Source organism: Bacillus rossius (genome assembly GCF_032445375.1).
Source record: "Bacillus rossius redtenbacheri isolate Brsri chromosome 9 unlocalized genomic scaffold, Brsri_v3 Brsri_v3_scf9_2, whole genome shotgun sequence".
Classification (NCBI taxonomy): Eukaryota; Metazoa; Arthropoda; class Insecta; order Phasmatodea; family Bacillidae; genus Bacillus; species Bacillus rossius.
The window spans coordinates 36,243,921-36,261,758 of record NW_026962013.1 but is presented as its reverse complement, the minus strand read 5'-3'; the positions used below and the strand labels follow the sequence as shown (position 1 = coordinate 36,261,758).

Genomic DNA, 17,838 nt, shown 5'->3' with positions numbered 1-17,838 from the left:
GAAGCAATTTTAATAGTTTTAATAAAATATACTATAACAGACTGATAATTAGTATACATATACAGTACACTCCCTATTTAACGCGGTTGTCGGGGGACATAACTTTTACCCGCGTTGTTGCATAACCGCGATGTTTCGATGTGACCAAGGTCAAAAGGAATAAAACACCGCCTGTGTTCTAATAGGTCGGCAAGCACGCACAGTATAGACGGCCCGCCTTTGTGCGGACTTTGCATCCGCAGTTTTCACTAAACGCGGGTGAAAAAATAAAAATAATAAATTTTCAAGATAAATATTAAATGTTGATTTTTTTTTCCCCGCATGCCGCGCACAGTTTGTCGCACGGCCTACGAGCGCGCCACACGCCGCCATACACACGTGCGGCACACAAGCTGCTGCCAGTCTCGTGGTGTCAGCCACAGTATCTGCTTCGTCTGAGTGTCCGTAACAAAGTAAGTGCAGTGTGTGCGGTTACACACGATTCTGTGGTCAAAGTCTTCTAAATAGAAAGGCCATAGTAATACTTCAAACCGAATATGAATCGCAAAGTACCGAGTTCGATTGACAAAATAAAAATTCTAGATTTACGTACTTACAGATAGCGTGTCTTTTGCAGAAGTATGCAGCAGATACGTGAAAAACGATTCTAGCATTCGTACAATATAAAATAAAGAATAGTCTATCGTGTAAAGTGGTTAAACTTTGTTATCCATGCTTACAGTAAATTATAAATGGTCACATGTGGGATACAAAAATTTCGCCAAAATAATTTTAGCGCAATCAGTGGCGCCGTATTAAAAAGTCTGTTAAACGTTGTCTTTACTTATTCCATCAAACGCTGTGTCGAGTTGCTGAGTGTGTGTGGCTCGGATCGGCAAGTGTTATATTCCCCAGCCTCTGGTTAAAGGTCGGGAGGCCACTACACATAAACATATCCGGGGCTTGTTTACTACCTCACGGCAAAAGTGGTACAGTATGGTTCACGTAAGTATTGGACCACTCGGAATTCCTCGGCAAAGATTAAAAATACGCTAGCTGATTTACTTTACTATTTAATGTTAAAACATTATACCAAAGTAAAAAGATGAACGTGTATAATACAACGAATAATATTACGTCTGTAGGTTCAATTGTAACAAAACATTTATATGTCTCCGCTTGTCAACACACGTGAACACGAGAAGTGTGCAGACGGAAATGAGTAAACTACTCAAGGTCACCAGACTTCCCCCCTTTCGGCTTAATCGCCCCTCTCATCACTGGCGCTTATATTCCACTCCTCCCGTCTACACGGGTGTCTTGGTCGCATATTCTCTGCTCGCCTCTCCCCTCCCAGCGCTTGCCGTCAACCAAGACTATCCAACATCAATCCAACATCAATCCCCAGCCGAGTCACGCTGGATAATGTCGCTGGACGGTGGGCTTTATCGGGTCCCCTGTCCGATGCTTTATTTGTGGGTTAAAAAAATGTTAAGAACTAGTGTTTCAGAAAATAACACTGGGCTGGATTGGACCATAATTTGAAAACACTACAAGATAGAGGAATAATGTACGGATATATCTTGTTTAGAATTTCACTGCGGACATTTTCTACGCCTAGGCTTTTTTCTGCCCGATGCTTAGATTGTGAGTTACAACGCAAAATTATCCTAATCGGCTGTCAACCATTTATTGCATTATTATTACAGTAGCACCTCGTTAATCCGTGACGCGCTAATTCGGGAATCGGATAATCCGGGACGATTTAAAAGTGCAGAAAAAAAAAAGAAGTAAAAATTGTCAGCGCTTAAAATTAACGTCACGCGGGCCGGCGGCCGGCAAACACAGCAAGCCTTCGCATGGGCCGCCAAACTCTGCAACTCTGTTTGTACCGACCCTTTGTGTCGTCCTCCTTTCAGCTGTCACATTTGTCACTCTTTAAACTTGAGGGGGATGTCCTGACTTCTGCTTCCCGTCTCCCTTTGTTTGTTTCCACCCGCCAACGCACGGCAGGCGCCTGACGAGTGACGTGTCTGGCTGGCATTCGGCTGGACGAAGTGGGATGGGGGGGGGGGGGGGGGGGGGGGGGGGGGGGCTACCCAAAATTTATGTGTGCAAGTTCAGCACGATCTTATCTTTCTCTCTTCGGCTGTTGTAAATGACCGTGAACTAATGGCTAGGCAGTGCCGTATTTTTTTAAGCCGAGACTAATTCGAAGACGGCCCTTACCGTGAATGGATTATCCGGGTTTATTACTTTTTTTTTTACAGGATTTTAATTATCCGGGCATCGGCGGGTCCCAATTAACACGAATAATGGAGAGTTTACCATTTTTTATCCATCTGCTGCCAAGGCGCAGTAAGCCTCGGGAGATGTTACGTCACATGACCTTGGCCTTAACCCAGCTGCACGCTGGTGTCTAAGAAGCTTGACAAGACCTTCCGGGCTTTTAATCGCTAGTCCGTGAAATTCTGTAATCCGTGATTATCTCGGTCCCAACCATCACGAATCAACGAGGTTCTACTGTGTTATTATTATTATTATTATTATTATTATTATTATTATTATTATTATTCATTTCTGATTGGGGGACATGGTTTGACCCGCGATATACCCGATTCCGCGATCTATCGGGGCGCGGTATACCGGGAGTTTACTGTACGTATGTATGTATTCTTATTTAATTTGCTTCCAAAGTTTTGACAAAAATGATTAACATTTACCGTACAGTTAATTGCTGTTGAGTGTATAGCAATTCTTATGCAAAGTATGCAAGATATATTTACATAGGTTTAAAAAAATCATTAATTTTTTTCTGGACACACTTATCTCTGTAAATATCATTTACAGCAGAACATATCTTCTCAAATCCTGCAATCAAGTCAATTGGCACATCACTTGCAGCAAGTACATTTTCCAGTGTACGCAAAGCACTGATTGTATCACTTTTGCTTGGAAGTTTATGCACTACCTCACCATTGTCGTCATCACCATCATTATCCTGACTTGTACCACCCTCACAAAGTGACTGTACAGCGTCAGCCGTTGGTGTTTCCTGTAATCCTCGTGAACCAACAAGATCTTCTGCAGTTAATCTTGCACTGGTGTACACACTGTCATCAATATGAACAAACTCATTGAAGTCATTATCAACTTGCACATGTTCTTTTAACTCTTGCCAATCCTCTAAAGGTTGATCACAGTCAGGTTCTTCAACAGTTTGCTGGCCAAAACCACTTTTTGCAAAGCAATGCACAATTGTCTTTTGGCTGATGCTGTCCCACGACATGGCTATACTGCGGATAGCATCCAAAACTGACCATCTAGGAAGCTCAGTCTTTCCTTTTTCACACTGCCTGATAAGGTATTTCACCAAGCGCTGTCTGTAGTTTCTTTTCAAGCACTGTATTATACCTTGGTCGAGTGGTTGTGTCACACTTGTTGTATTTGGTAGCAAGAAGAGTAAGGTAATGTTTTCCAACTTCATACCATGAGCAGTATGTGCAGCACAGTTGTCCAACAATAACAAAATTTTTGTGGTGACCCAAGCCTTACTGTTTGCCTCGTAATCTACTGGCAGGTTTTTTGCTGCAACATCTTTGAAACATCTTGGCTTGGCAGACTTGCCAATAACCAAGGGTCGAAGTTTAGTACTGCCATCTTGATTACAACATAGTAAAACTGTAAGACGAACTTTACTGTGTTTACCGCCATGGCAGTTTTCACCTTTTACGGTTAGAGTTTTATTGGGCAACAGATTGTAAAAAAGCCCTGTTTCATCCATATTAAACACATCTTGTGGTGCAAATTTACTTACGATGGACTGTACTGACTGAAGCCAGTCACTCGTTGCTGTTTGGTCGACAGCTGCAGATTCGCCACAAATGGATTTTGTGGCCAAATTATGCCTATCTTTGAAGCGTTGAAGCCATCCGTTGCTGCAATGGAAATCGTCAATTCTGAGTTGCAGTGCCAGCTGATCAGCCTTTTCTTGGATAATAGGCCCGGAAATTGGAACTCTGGCGGCGCGCATTTGATGAAACCACTCCAGCAGTTTGGCCTCTAATTCGGAATGTTTACCGACGCGCATCCTTTTCTTAGTTTGATTACTACCTTTCCTGACCGCTTCTTCTATTTTATCTGCTTGCTTTAGAATTGTACTTAAGGTTGATTTTGATATACCAAACTCTTCAGAAAGTTCTGTTTTCGTTTTTTCACCCTGACGAACTGAATTTATTATCTTAATTTTCGTCTTCAATGCAATTTCCTTGCGTTTACGTTTTGCCTCCATTTTTATGTGTGTACGTACAAATTCTAAAGTTTAATAAAATTCTCACGAGATAATTCACTTAAACTTTCATTACAACGTACACAAATATTAAACACGTTAGGCGTAACATATATTTTGTTTTTATTGGTCCGGCACAGATTCATGTATACAAAGGAAGTACAAAATCGAACGTAAATACCATCCCACGTGAAGTTCGATATATCGAATATTGTACAAACGCGAGTGATTTCTGAACATATCGAACACACGAACGAGTGATTTTGAAAACATAGAGTTAAAAACACACTTCGGACACTCAGGCGGGGCCGTATCTTTGTGGTAATCTTTGGTTCGTATTAAACGGTAAACATGACTGTTTGTTTATACGGACGGGAATTGTTATTGTTCGCTATACATAATAACGAGAATTTCGTATTAACCAAACAAATCTTCATTGTGTTTAATGGGCATATTTCACGGGGAAATAGTAATAGGTAATATTAACGAGTCATTCGTAATAAGCGGGATAATATTAACGAGGTTTCACTGTATATAAAAGAGTACATAATGGTTTAAAATTACAGATGCAATTAGCAAACATTGTGTTTATAATAAAAATACAATTTACCTGGCTGCCGTTAACAACGAAAACTTGGGAATAACTAAGGTTTAAATGTGTAAATATGAGCTCATTCAATCACTAATTTGTAAAGGAAGCATTTAAAAAAAAAACATGCATGTTTTTCATAAAATAGATTGCAATGTATTTCACAATTTTAGCGGTTTGCAAAAAATTTCTGAATCAATATGTAGATTGGCAGTTTGTAGAATAGAACTGAAATGATTGGTTAGGTTAGCTGCATAATTTAATAATAATAATACAAAATGTTATTTCATAAATTAAAAATTTCCATATAATTGTTTTAGCTGACTTAAATCTTTCATTTTAGTATTATTTGTCTAATTCTCTGTAAGTTGCTGTATGACACAAAAATTTTTTTTAGTAGAGTTCTAATTCTTTATCTTACTATTCAAATTTGATATTCATATTTGATTTGAATAAAAAACTGATATTCACACAGGCTTAGATATTACAATTCATATGCATACTTTACTATATAAACATTGCATATTACTATTTTATTCTTCACATTTTGTGTTAAAATCGTAATTAAAATTGTTACATAATTGTGTGTTGGTCACTCACTAGTTCATTTTCTGTTTCTACAGTAACACACACAAGTTTACTTCTTCAGGCCCACTTATGTTCGTTTGGAACTATAAGAACGATAAAAATATAACATGGTAGTTAGGCCAAAGTTTAGCAGCTGTACCTAAAGGAGCTCAATTCACCATTAAAGAAACACATTTCTAGAGTTAAAACAAAACTATCATTTGCTTTGAACGTGGCAAAAAAAACTCTTTACCCTTTTGTGTTGAATAGCATTATCAACATACAGTAAAGAGAAAAAAATATTTGTTTATCTTGTGTATTCCACTCCGTCTTTTCCAAAGAGTATAACATTATTTTGTACTTATTGGCTATCTACTGTTTCCCAATAAGTTTATTTGGTTTCATAAAAAAAAAGCTAGAATATATTTTACTTCTTTTTGTAAGCTTAAAATTTTACCTCTAGCATTTAGTTAAAACTGTAGAATCCACCTCATCTTCTTTCTCTTCCATAGTACCATGCCAAGCTATATCTGTAAGAAACATACAAGTCACATAAAAGAAATACACTTTTGTCATTGACACATCAGACACATGTATCTGATCTATCCCAAAAAGAAAAGAAAACCATCTTCATCCTTTTTTTATTGAGTGTTATAATTAGACACCTGCAAGTACTCGAAATTCGAGTTTCGAGTCGAGTTTTTTAGTAATACTCGAACTCGAGCTCGTGGCTTTTCAACAACTCGAAATTCGAGCGAGCTTTTCTTGCACTCTACCTATAGAAAAAAAAAGACTCTCATTATAAGGGAATAAAAGTCTTACAACACTATTATCCTTTACTTTATAATGTAACATGATCGACCGTATACATGAACACATCATTTTTACGTACCCGGGATTTACGAATTTCCGTGATGAATTTTTTTTACTTCTATAATTTTCCGCATAGTTTTAATGTATCACTTTCCTGCTTTATGCGGAAGTATTTCCCGCTTTATGCGGAAACATTTCCCGCATTTTACTGTAAAAAGCGTTTAAATTGTCCGGGGTCTCATCATTTACGCCATAAAATGTGTGATATAAAGTCCCGTTTAAAATTTTTATGAAAGTTCCTGCCAGTAATGGCGCACGTAAATATAAATATGAAGAAAAGACAAATGAACAACAACTTACGAAGAAATATGGATGATGTACCATAACTACAGTACAATTCCAATAGTTATCTTAAGATAATTACCATAAAAAGAACTAAAGATTCTTTGTGGATACCATAACTACTGCAGAAGCATGATAGTTACCACATTTGCACTATAGTTGCCGTAATAACCGAGATGTGTATTTACCGTGATGGTAATGTATTTATTTAGGACATATTAAAAAAAAAAGGATGTTAAATCTTGATATGTACGGTTGGCACATGTTGCTAAGAAATAATGCGATCTGAAAGAATGCAGTACTACTACGAAAAGTGAAAAGGGTACTCGTGGATTTTTAGGTTATGGCAGTCTCTTTCGTTTTTCAGTAATATCGGCCGAAAATTAACAAGAGTATTGGAAGTTGGCAGAAATGCCGATTCAACTAAATATTGGCAAAATCGGCTTCTTCAGTACAGCTCTACATTTAATGACATGAGTAAACATATTTCAGACTACAGGACATTGAAAAAGACTTTAATTTCCATGTAGGTTTATTGTGCGTAAGTTTTTTTTGCAAGTGTAAATTGAATTAAGTAAAATGCTTCTATTTTTATTACTTTAAATTGATTAAACTTAATGACAAGTTACAGATATTTGACACTAATTTTGAGGTTAAACAATTTGGTAAATATGTAGAGTAACGGTATATGCGAAAAAAAATGCTAAAAATCCGAAAATACTTTTATTCTATGCTCTTTCACTTCCTCTTTTCAAATCAACCGGCGGAGATAAGAAATTCCAAATACTTTAGGAGATATAGAATTTTTTAATTTTGCAATACAACACCTGTACAACCATTAGACCGACGCCATTTTTGTTATTTTGCCGTGTGTTCGTGAATGCGTAATAAATAAAATGGTCGATTAGGTCAGGTCAGTTACATTATTAATACTTTCAAACTAAGCGGACATAAAAAATAATGTGAATTAATTTCAATGGTTCTTTAGTTTTAAAGTATTTATAATGTAACTGACCTGACCTAACAAACCCGGACAATATCCAAATAAAAAATAAGACTTTAAAATTAGAAACGTTAAAAACCCACCTAAGTTGGAGGCGGGTACATTTCCTTTGCCATTAGAAGGAAATGATGTAGTCGTTCACCTACGTCGCGATACCTCCGACGGATTAATAAATAAATAAATAATCACGTATTGGTTCATTTGAATACTGGCCAATCACGGAACTGTCACGTGACAAAATTGTCCAATAAGAAACATAATAGATACTCGTAAACCAGAAACAATGGTGATCGCCGCATGAATACCCAGGTATTGTGATGAAAATTAAAAAATTCGATATTGCTAAAGTATTTGGAATTTCTTATCTCCGCCGGTTGATTTGAAAAGAGGAAGTGAAAGAGCATAGAATAAAAGTATTTTCGGAATTTTAGCATTTTTTTTCCGCATATACCGCGACTCTACATATTTACCAACAATTTTACTAAAGCATTCCAGCCACACAGGTTGCCAGCGAGAGATGCTTCTCATCTGCTGTAAACACCATCTCCAATCGTAGAGCTAATTTAACTCCTGAACGTGCAGAACAAATTATTTTTCTGCATGATAGATTGAAGAACAGAATTTAATACTCTATGACAATCTCTCTCAGAATTTTTGTGCCGAAAAGTGGAAATGTTGAAACAATGTGAATGTACTTTTCAAACAACATGATTTTTGGTGTTCAGTTAGTTGAAGCTCAGTAAGGACTCCAGAAAAATTGACAAGGATGAAATTATTCCAAAGTTATGTTACATTTACACAAACATATACGTACTTGTAAACTGTGGTTATGTTAGTTGGATGATATCAGTTACTAATGAACCAATGGAAACAGGTTAGATTCAATGGAAAACATGTTTTTTTTCCTAGCAGTGCAAATTATAAAAGCACTCTGTAAATAGTTACCCAAAATTAATAAGCCCACTTCATTTTAATACTTTATTCAAACATTATACCTACTAAGTTTAAGGTAAAAATAATTTCCCAAAAGTGTAACTGTATCACAAAAGCTCAAGCTTCGAGAACTTTCAAGTAGGCTAGCTCGAGCTTGGCTCAAAGTAAAATTCTTAGGCTCGCAGACCTCTAATGTAGGTCTATCTATTTAGTAGGCTAACAATGATAATGGTTTCTTTTTTTATTTCCATATTTTTCTCAAAAGTTCTCACATTTTATTACTCCATCACAGTAAATTTATGTGCAATAAACTGAAAAAAAAAAACTCGAACTCGACTCGATACTCGCGAGTATTTTAGCAAACTCGCTCGAGCTCGACTCGAAGTGAAAATCTTCTGCTCGCAGAAGCCTAGTTATAATGCATAGTTTCACATAATGCCTTAAAAACAGAACGTTCATCTACTCCTGTTTTCACCACCTCTATGAATGACAATCTTGGCATTATTGCCATTCGGTTTTAGCATCAATTTAAACTACACACAATATTAAAAGGGGAATTTGTATTCTATGCACAGTCCATGAATGTCCAATTTCTGTTTTGATTACCTGCACAGCTACAAGCAGTTGCCGATAACCAACAACATGGAAACTTCATACCTCATCTATGAGCTTGAAGCGGGTGTGTTGCGGTTTGGTGATGACATTGAAGTGCTTCTTGTAGATTGTCTGGTCCCTGCGGCCTTCATATGTCCTCTGTATCCACGTGTGATCCCAGTTGGGGTCTATCTCCTCACAGGTGATTGCCACTCGCCCAGGTTCCAGTGCAAACAGGGTACCGTTCTTACCAAAACCAACCTGTAACATTTTCTTATTACTTTACTTTGCAAATACATATGAGTTAAAGCTCTTATTACTGCCTAGTTTTGTGAGTTTCACTGTAATTTCACCTTGCTAGGTACATCCTACAAGTTGTCACTATCATTGATAGTAATCATTTAAAGGTACAGAGTGTGATGGATATTATCTGATTACTTCGCTAAATAATATCAAAGGGGAAAATCCTGGATTTAACAAGAGAGCAAGTATTCAGAGATCATCAATAAACACTAACAAAGTAAAAAATGCCTCCAGCATGTTTGGGTCATGATATTGCTGGGTTATCGAATGTCAATACAATGGGAATACCATACGTGAAACGTATCCTGCTATAAATGGAACTTGACAGTAACAGTAAATTGTGAGTGAACTAAAAGTGCCAACAGTTGCAGTAATGCGACCTGGCAGCCAAGGTCAACAGCCGGAACCCACCCTAAAAAAGCAGGATGTATGCAGCTCAGGTGGTTCTTTCTGCATAACAGAATGTGCCAAACCATAGTCAAGTAGATTACACACCTTTTTTGGAAAATAAAAAAGGTTACTTATTTTTACACCATGTAGAAATATTATGAATCATCTTGCATTGCAACCTGGGCAAGGCAGACAACATGCCGGGCTAACTAAGACTGCACTCACGTTGAGTCCCGGGTGGAAGCGCAGGCCGACCTGGGTGGCGAGGATGGTGCCGGCCTGCACCTCGCAGCCGTCCTGCACCCTGACGCCGCGGTGCTTCGGCCGGGGATTCCGCTTGCGGTTCCTGCTGCTCCCGCCCGTTTTCTTGGATGCCAGCCGCACCGGCTCCGCTGAAACACGCGTAACACCAGCGATATGGTTCACCCCAATAGCTACTACACTCTACAAAATAATTAACACATCCTTACAGTAATGTGCTAATCCATTGATTTAATAGTTTAAAATTTACACAGGTCTTAAAAACCTATAACAAAAACTATCATTTGATAACACATGGATTCTTGAATCTCTTGGGGATAAAATTGTTTTTGTAGCACACCTAATAAGTTGAATTTGATTTTAACCAAAATTATTGTGCCTTACTTGCAGCCAATAAGTAACTTGCTATATACATAAGATTTATCATACAAAATGCTGACATACATTATTTCTGACGAGTTACTCTGGTTCCGTAATAAATAAATAGCACGCACTAATTTGTATCTCAATATTTAAATCTGTAATGATGGAAAATCCGTAGTGCTTGACATGCTGCAAGGCAAAAATTAGGGAGTTTGTAAGGGGTCACGGAAAACCTTGAGAGAAAAAATCAATAATTTTAAAAATGGTTAAACCAATAATTTCAGTTGCAAATTTTAATCTAAAACATTATCAGTAAATTTCTGTAGCACAATAAAATTCTCCAACAGCCAAAAACAATAGCCTATATATATGTAAGTGTCAATAAAATAATTGTATTATCAGAGAAATAGGTACCGGTATTAAAAAAAAATTATTCAATATAAATGTATGAAACAATATTGAAAACCATTTGGCTTAAAACAGACATTGTATTTTGGTTGCACATTTTGTTTAAATACTATTTATGTTTAAAAATAACTGGTAAATCTTGGTTTTACTACATTGAAACTCTTAAGTGTTAGGAATTATACAATCCTGAATTTGTAGCCTTAATACTCTTAACTGCCTGCCAACCCATTTACACATTATAGTAGACAGGCTCCAGCCTACTATACACATCCTTGCATAGTTCATGGCATTTCCAACTTAAAACACCTCACTTTTTCAGTCACACCTACACTTGCTTTAAGACAAGTCAGAATTTAATTTTAATTACATGAAGAATGAAGACACTATGACTACTTAGTAGGTAAGTGCTATGCTTTATAAAATTATGATTTTTTTTTTAAATTACAAAGTTATCATATCATTACCTTAAGAGGATTCTATAATACTTCAAGTAGTTTACCATTTTAACTAGTAAAGTTCTGTTACATAAATTAAAAATAATGTAAAATTGAGAGAACTGTTGGTTACGTTATATTAGCTACATTAAAAATAATGTAAAAAAATGAATGGTTGATTGGATATGTTTTACTGTTTTTTGATGTAGCTTATTAGCCTAACCAATTGTTTAGACTATTTCAAATGTAGCTAACCTAACTGTCCATGCAGTTATAAATATAGCTAACCTAGCTCAATCGAACATTCTCACATCACAGTATTTTCAATATTTAAACCTAACCTTATCAGTCATTAAAATTGTATGTAGAGGAGAATGGAAGAGCAAGAAGGGGGGATATGTAAAGTCCAATGGAAATTATTAAGGAGTTGGGGTGGGAAGCACTACAGGGGAGGATGGAAAGAATAGTCGGGTGAGGGTAGGATGGTGACACCTGGGATCTAGGGTACACAGAGGTGGGTATAAATGACAGAGATCACGGGTGGAAGCTCCAGAGTTAACGAAGGTGAATGGAAAAAGGGAGCCACATTCTCCTAGGGAGAGCAGGGAGCAGGGGCGCAACAACTAAATTTCCAAAGGGGGAGCAATATACCTTTTTATAAAGAATCATCAATCCCCCATATTGAAGCGGGGGGCCCGGGGGTCCTCCCCCGGGAAAATTTGTATTTCAAGGTGGAAAATGGTGCTATTAAAGCAGTTTTATTATCTAAAAATTGATTACACAGCACTTTATTTGCCCCCACTTCAAGGTTTCAGAGGGGGGGGCAAAATACCCTTGCGCCCCCCCCCCCCCCCCCCTGTTGTTGAGCTGTAGGAAGGAATGCTCTAGGTGAGAGATGCAAGGGATCTGAGGTGACAACTAAGTGTGGAGAGGGGGGGATTGAGAGAAAGGGGAGGACTCCTTGTCACCGGGTGAAAGCCCAATTGTAAGCGTATCAGAAAGTAATCACAGGCAAACTAGGTACTTGATTATCACAATGCTGCAGAGAATGATTCGAAAACCTATCAGGAGGTAAAAAAAAAAAAGTAATTTTAGGAATATTCTTTTTTTTGAATGCAAAAGCCTACAGTTTTAATATTATTAGGAAATATTGCTGAATTATCTGTTGAGTATAATTATGCCTCTGTGGTCAGATGGCTCCATCGACTTATTATAATTGTTTTAAAATATATGTATTTGACCGACAACTGTAACATTCAATTAATTAACAATTTATTAAATTCTAAGTATTAGTCATACAATACCTGTATTAACACGGAAAAAAGGTTTTAATAAATGAAAACCAACACTTCTAGATACTCCACAAACAGCCATTTTTTTATATCAGACAACTTCTGCCATCTATGTTTTGAACATTCAAAGAACGTATTTACAGCGCTGTTGCCTACGGCAGCGCTATCTGCTTGGTTTCTGTCTGCAGTACATCGATGACGAGTACGAAACTCTGATCGATATAAGTATCGTACGCTAGGAATTACAGCAGCACAGCATTCTCGTTTTCTTACTCGCCATTTTTAGTTGTGATTAGTGCGTTTGTTGCATGTGAATGCTACTAACTAGGTTCAAATCCAGGTAAGGGTAACACTTTTTTGTAATTTTCTTTTTAATTTTTTTTGTAAAAATCATGAAGAGTAATAAGTATGTTTATATGATGCATTGAGTGTGTTTTTTTTATGATTTCGTTAAAATGTAACTACAGCCGCGACGAGCAGCTGTCAGTTTTGCACGTAAATTGAAGAAAAAATAATAGTTTGTTACCGTATTAGAAAATTTATTGTATAAAGTGGTATATGCAATCGTTGAATACGTACCTCAAAAATTCCTGTCAATATAAAATTATTAAAACTGGCAGGCATGCTTCGTAATGTGTGCTTGTGCAATGTATTTTGGATGCATAATGGCTGACAGTAAATCAATACTTTTAATTCCTGCAGTGAAGATTGCAATTAAAAACTTGTATAAACACTAAATTATTTCTCGAAACATAATACCGTTTTTTAAAGAACAGTTTCTGCCACCTCTACACTACTACTATTTGTGATCACATCACAGACCACGCGGTGAATGCCGTGCATTTCTGTTTACGTGGTGCGGTTCACAGTTCGATCCCTGCCACATGGAAGAAATTTTTATCACATGTAAATAATATTATTTTGTAATATTATTATATGGTGTTAGATAAGATAACTTTGTATAAAAAGTTCAATTAGTACGAATTTTAGAAACATTAAAAGTTTTTAAATTACAGGGATTAAAAAAAAAAAAATAATGAATTAATCTTAATAGGGCCTATGCTGATTTTTTTTAGTTAATTTTTAAAGAAACATTATTTTAACATATTACTTTTTTCGTGTAATCTATTTTAATTTTATTCTTTGCATTTTGGTATTTCTGTATGCCCAAAATTTATTAAATTTAACAGCCAACTACTAAATAAATCCCACAATAATTACAGCAGTCATTTCAATACCAAGGATATATCAATACATCCAAGTGTTTAGTTGTGCCCGACAAATTGTTAAAATATTTTTCTGGCAAAATGGTGTTTTTTAATCCGGTAGATATGTAGTTGGGCGATATTTGTTAAAAAAAAAAAAAAATTTTAATCCGAAAATACTTTTATTCTATGCTCTTTAACTTCCTCTTTTCATTAAACCCGGCGGAGAGGAAGTTAAATAGCATAGAATAAAAGTATTTTCGAATTAAATTTTTTTTTAACAAATATTGCCCAACTACATATTTACCTTTAATCCTACTGTATTCTCTAAAACTCAATAGTTATGAAGGGACTTAAATTTGGGGTGAACTGTGTGATTTAAAAAGTTTAAAATGTTTTAATATTGATTTGAAAAATATTAAAATTGCTGTGCTTTATTTGTAATTTTTTGTATTGTATAATCTACATTTCAATAGTTTTCTCATCGTCAATTCTTTTTACACAACACAATTTGCTTTTACATTAGGTATCACCCTTCCAAATATTGAGATATTCATAGTGAAGTAGATATTTAAAAAACTCAATCTAAGAATATGTTTGCAATTGGGCTTTTGCCAGGTCACAAGGAGTTCTCCCCCCTACTTTACTCTCCCATTTACTAAAACTTCTTCTGTAGGTCCTTCCCACCTCGTACTGCCAATTACCCCCACTCAAGCCCATTCCCCTCCAGTGAATTAGTCGCAGATCTCAAGTGATTACATGACTAGTGCTCCACTCAATATGAACACTGCGATTGCTCCTGGACCACCAATAGCAGAGCTGCTTTCATTAAATTGCGTATGTCCTAAACCACCAATAGCAGGTGACCCTTTACATGCATTCACTGGGCAATGGCCAAAATTACTAAAAAAAAAGGATCCAGAAAGTATAGGCTTCAAAACTAAATAATGAAGTAAAAAAGTATCAAAAAGTTAAGAGTGCAGTAAGTACATTAATCAATTTCAAACTTTGCTGCTATGCATACATCATGATCATAGACTAGAACTTCTGATGTTGACAATATAAAAATTTTAAAAAGTGGAGCACTAGATTCTACTAACATGATCAACATAGGTGTGCCCAGATATTTCCATTAGGGGGGGCCCTGCTAAATTTTTAAATCAGAAGCTGAATTTAGAATGTTAAATAGCCTGAATACATTCACTCATTGACTTGTTTATATTTTTGTGCAGTGTCAACGAGATATGATTACTAGTTAATATTTATATCCGTATAATTTTAACAATCTTGAAAATATATATATATTTTTTTCCATAGACAATGTTTAAAGGATACTTACACATTTCCCCCCCTCTAATTTCCAATAGCTTGGTCCAGATCTACCTTGAAATGAACTTATTTTTAGTGAATGCAAACACAGCAATTCAGACAACAGAACTTTAACAAACCTTTAAAAATTTTTTTTTTTTTGCTTGGCCATTTTAAGGGACCTCATGTTTTAAATAAATTAAGGCGGCTGTATTTCCAGAACGATAAAATGTTTTAAAATATTGTTAATTAGCATGCTGCAACACTGAAACACAGTTTGAGTGTCACAGTGCCAGGAATATACGAATATTAACGAAAGCATTAGAGAAAATGCCGATCTGAGTGATTACATTAGGGGGGGCCATGGCCCACCTGGCCCCCCCCTGTAGGCACGCCTATGATGATCAATCATGATTACTGATAAAGTGCAAAAAAACTGATGTGACTATACTGGGCCATAGAGCTCTGGGAAAGCTTGTCACTCTAAATTGTGTTCATCTGATAGCTGACTGAATACAAAATTACTGACTTGCACTGAGGATTGCAAAGCCATCTTGAGTTAAATGTAACAATTGAGCACGCCACTGCCAAGCACAACTTCATGATGGGCCATTGAAGAGGACTTTACAGGGTACTGTATTTTGGGATTGTGCAGTTTAAAAAACAATAATTATTTCAATTTCATCATGAATCCTACTGCTGTTTGGATTACGGCTAATGACAAGCAACACACACAACCTATTTTTCCTCATACCTTCCTCCAAAACTGTGTCATTTTCCTCACCAACACACGCACTAATCCAAACTATTTGATTCCCTGGCCATTCTTACCAATACTAAGTACACCTCCTCACTCTTGAGAACAATTCTGGTGTTTTCCTTGCTTTTTTACAGCCCTTTCTCTGACCACCTCACTGATTACCTGACCACATTCTGTCATAATCTCACTTACTCGCTGCCCCCCAGTTCATCCCACTATTCATTCTTGGCAGCGGCGTAGCAAGCGGGTGGCAGGGATGGCCCCCGCCAGGGGCGCCGGAGCAGGGGGGGGACACTGCAGCGACGGTTTTGCGGTTACTGAACCCTCCCCCCTCTCTTTTAATCCAAGAGGGGGCGCCATTTTCAAATTCGGCCAGGGGCGCCAGTCACCTTAGCTACGCCACTGATTCTTGGGGCTTCCGGATAGCAGGTGTCTATCTCAGGTAGGTTAGCCGGCTCCCAAGTGCGCCAACCCCATTCCAACCACGTTGATCCTGCCTGGGGTGAGAAACATTCAGTTACTTATAAAATAATTATTAACTTAGAAAACATCTGATTTGTTGATTTTTTTTTCCTGTGAGTGTGTGAAGCAAGTGATTGGCAAATAATGTGTTTGAATTATTGTGTAGGAATGATAAACCTTGTAGTACCTGCTTTTTTTTTTTGGTGGGGAGGTGGCATACTATTAAATCAGCTAAGATTATTGCAAATGCAACCCAGGCAACCACCCAGGCCTCTGCCACTAGCGGGCCCCGTTCCAGTCCTTATATTGCAGATGTACCTGTAAAATAAAATGTTTGTCATTAAATTCTATAATTATATTCATTATATAACTTAAACTTAATTTATTCAAATTATAAAATAACACCTAAATCATTTTTATTGTTGCTATTACTCTGTAAGGGCCCTGTTCCAAATATTGTGGTCCCACAAAAGTAAATAGCCCAGGGTTTCGCAAAATATAGGGTCACCACTGGTAAATGGCAAGTCTAAACTACTTGTCCTGATGTTTTGTAATTTGGAACGGGTGTAAAACAAGCTATTTTTGATTCTAATATTTTTTTATAGTTGGTATAATGATTGCGAGCAATGATATAGAAATTTAAAAACAGGCCTGGACTTGCCAGATATTTATGTTTCATTATCTGTCTGTAGTTTCCACACTGCACGGAAACATAACAGACAGCAACCAGTGAGATTGAACTGCATAGTTAAAAAAATAAATAATTTAATTGTAAAAAAAATTTGAAATCATAGAATAAAACGTACTCAGATTATTCTTATACAATATATCAGCATATTTAATTTCAGTATTGAAAGTGGCACTTACCCTATCGCCAAGGTTATTCTCATCCATTAAAAAGGTAGCATATTAAAGGTTTCAAATTACAGGCCTAGTTTTCTATTAAACAGTCTCGCTAAAGTCTTTGACAAAATCATATTTAAACATCTGAATTACAACTTAAAAAACAGATTTTCTGATTCACAACAAGGTTTCAGAACTGGTACAACAACCGTGACAAATTTAGTATCCTTTCTCAATCACATTTATTCAGAAGTAATTACACGTGGTCAAGTAGATGTTTGTTAGTTCAATTTAGCTAAAGCTTTCGACACTATCAATCATAAAATTCTACTTACAAAATGTTCCAAATTTGTTCTAAGTGATAAATACATGACCTGGTTAACTAGTTACCTAAGCAACAAGAATTTTTTACTTTACAATACAGAATATAAACTGGCGTCCCACAAGGCGACTCCTTGTCACCTCTACTTTTCAACAATTATATTGATGATGTAATTTCAGACTTGAAGAATTACACAGACTTCTCATTGTCAATGATTTAAAAATTCATAAGAAATATCTTCTTATCATGGTAGCTACCTTCTCCAGTGTGATATTACAGAAATTGTCAATTGGTGCAAAATTAACTTGGTTTATCTTACCAAGGACAAAACTTTTGTCATAACTTTCTCCAGTAAAATCCATACCATTCAGTACAATTA

General features: G+C 36.4%; 2 protein-coding genes across 3 annotated transcripts in view; one reads left to right on the top strand and one right to left on the bottom strand.

The window, feature by feature from the left end:
- Positions 1–4,989: 4,989 nt before the first annotated feature.
- Positions 4,990–12,719, bottom strand: LOC134542988 (large ribosomal subunit protein bL27). The gene is made up of 4 exons (XM_063387643.1): positions 12,572–12,719; positions 10,027–10,193; positions 9,172–9,369; positions 4,990–5,953 (listed from the first exon to the last, which is right to left on the bottom strand). Exons 1-4 carry the CDS (start codon positions 12,639–12,641, stop codon positions 5,948–5,950), a joined length of 441 nt encoding a protein of 146 aa, XP_063243713.1. The 5' UTR covers positions 12,642–12,719; the 3' UTR covers positions 4,990–5,947.
- An 11-nt stretch (positions 12,720–12,730) lies between these two features.
- The window catches only part of LOC134542985 (uncharacterized), an 81,713-nt gene continuing 76,605 nt past the window's right edge, over positions 12,731–17,838 (top strand). The window contains exon 1 of one of the 2 annotated variants that reach the window (XM_063387631.1): positions 12,731–12,899. The gene's annotated coding sequence lies outside the window, so the exon portion shown is untranslated. The remainder of the gene's footprint in view (positions 12,900–17,838) is intronic. The other variant, XM_063387629.1, reaches the window with a different exon arrangement.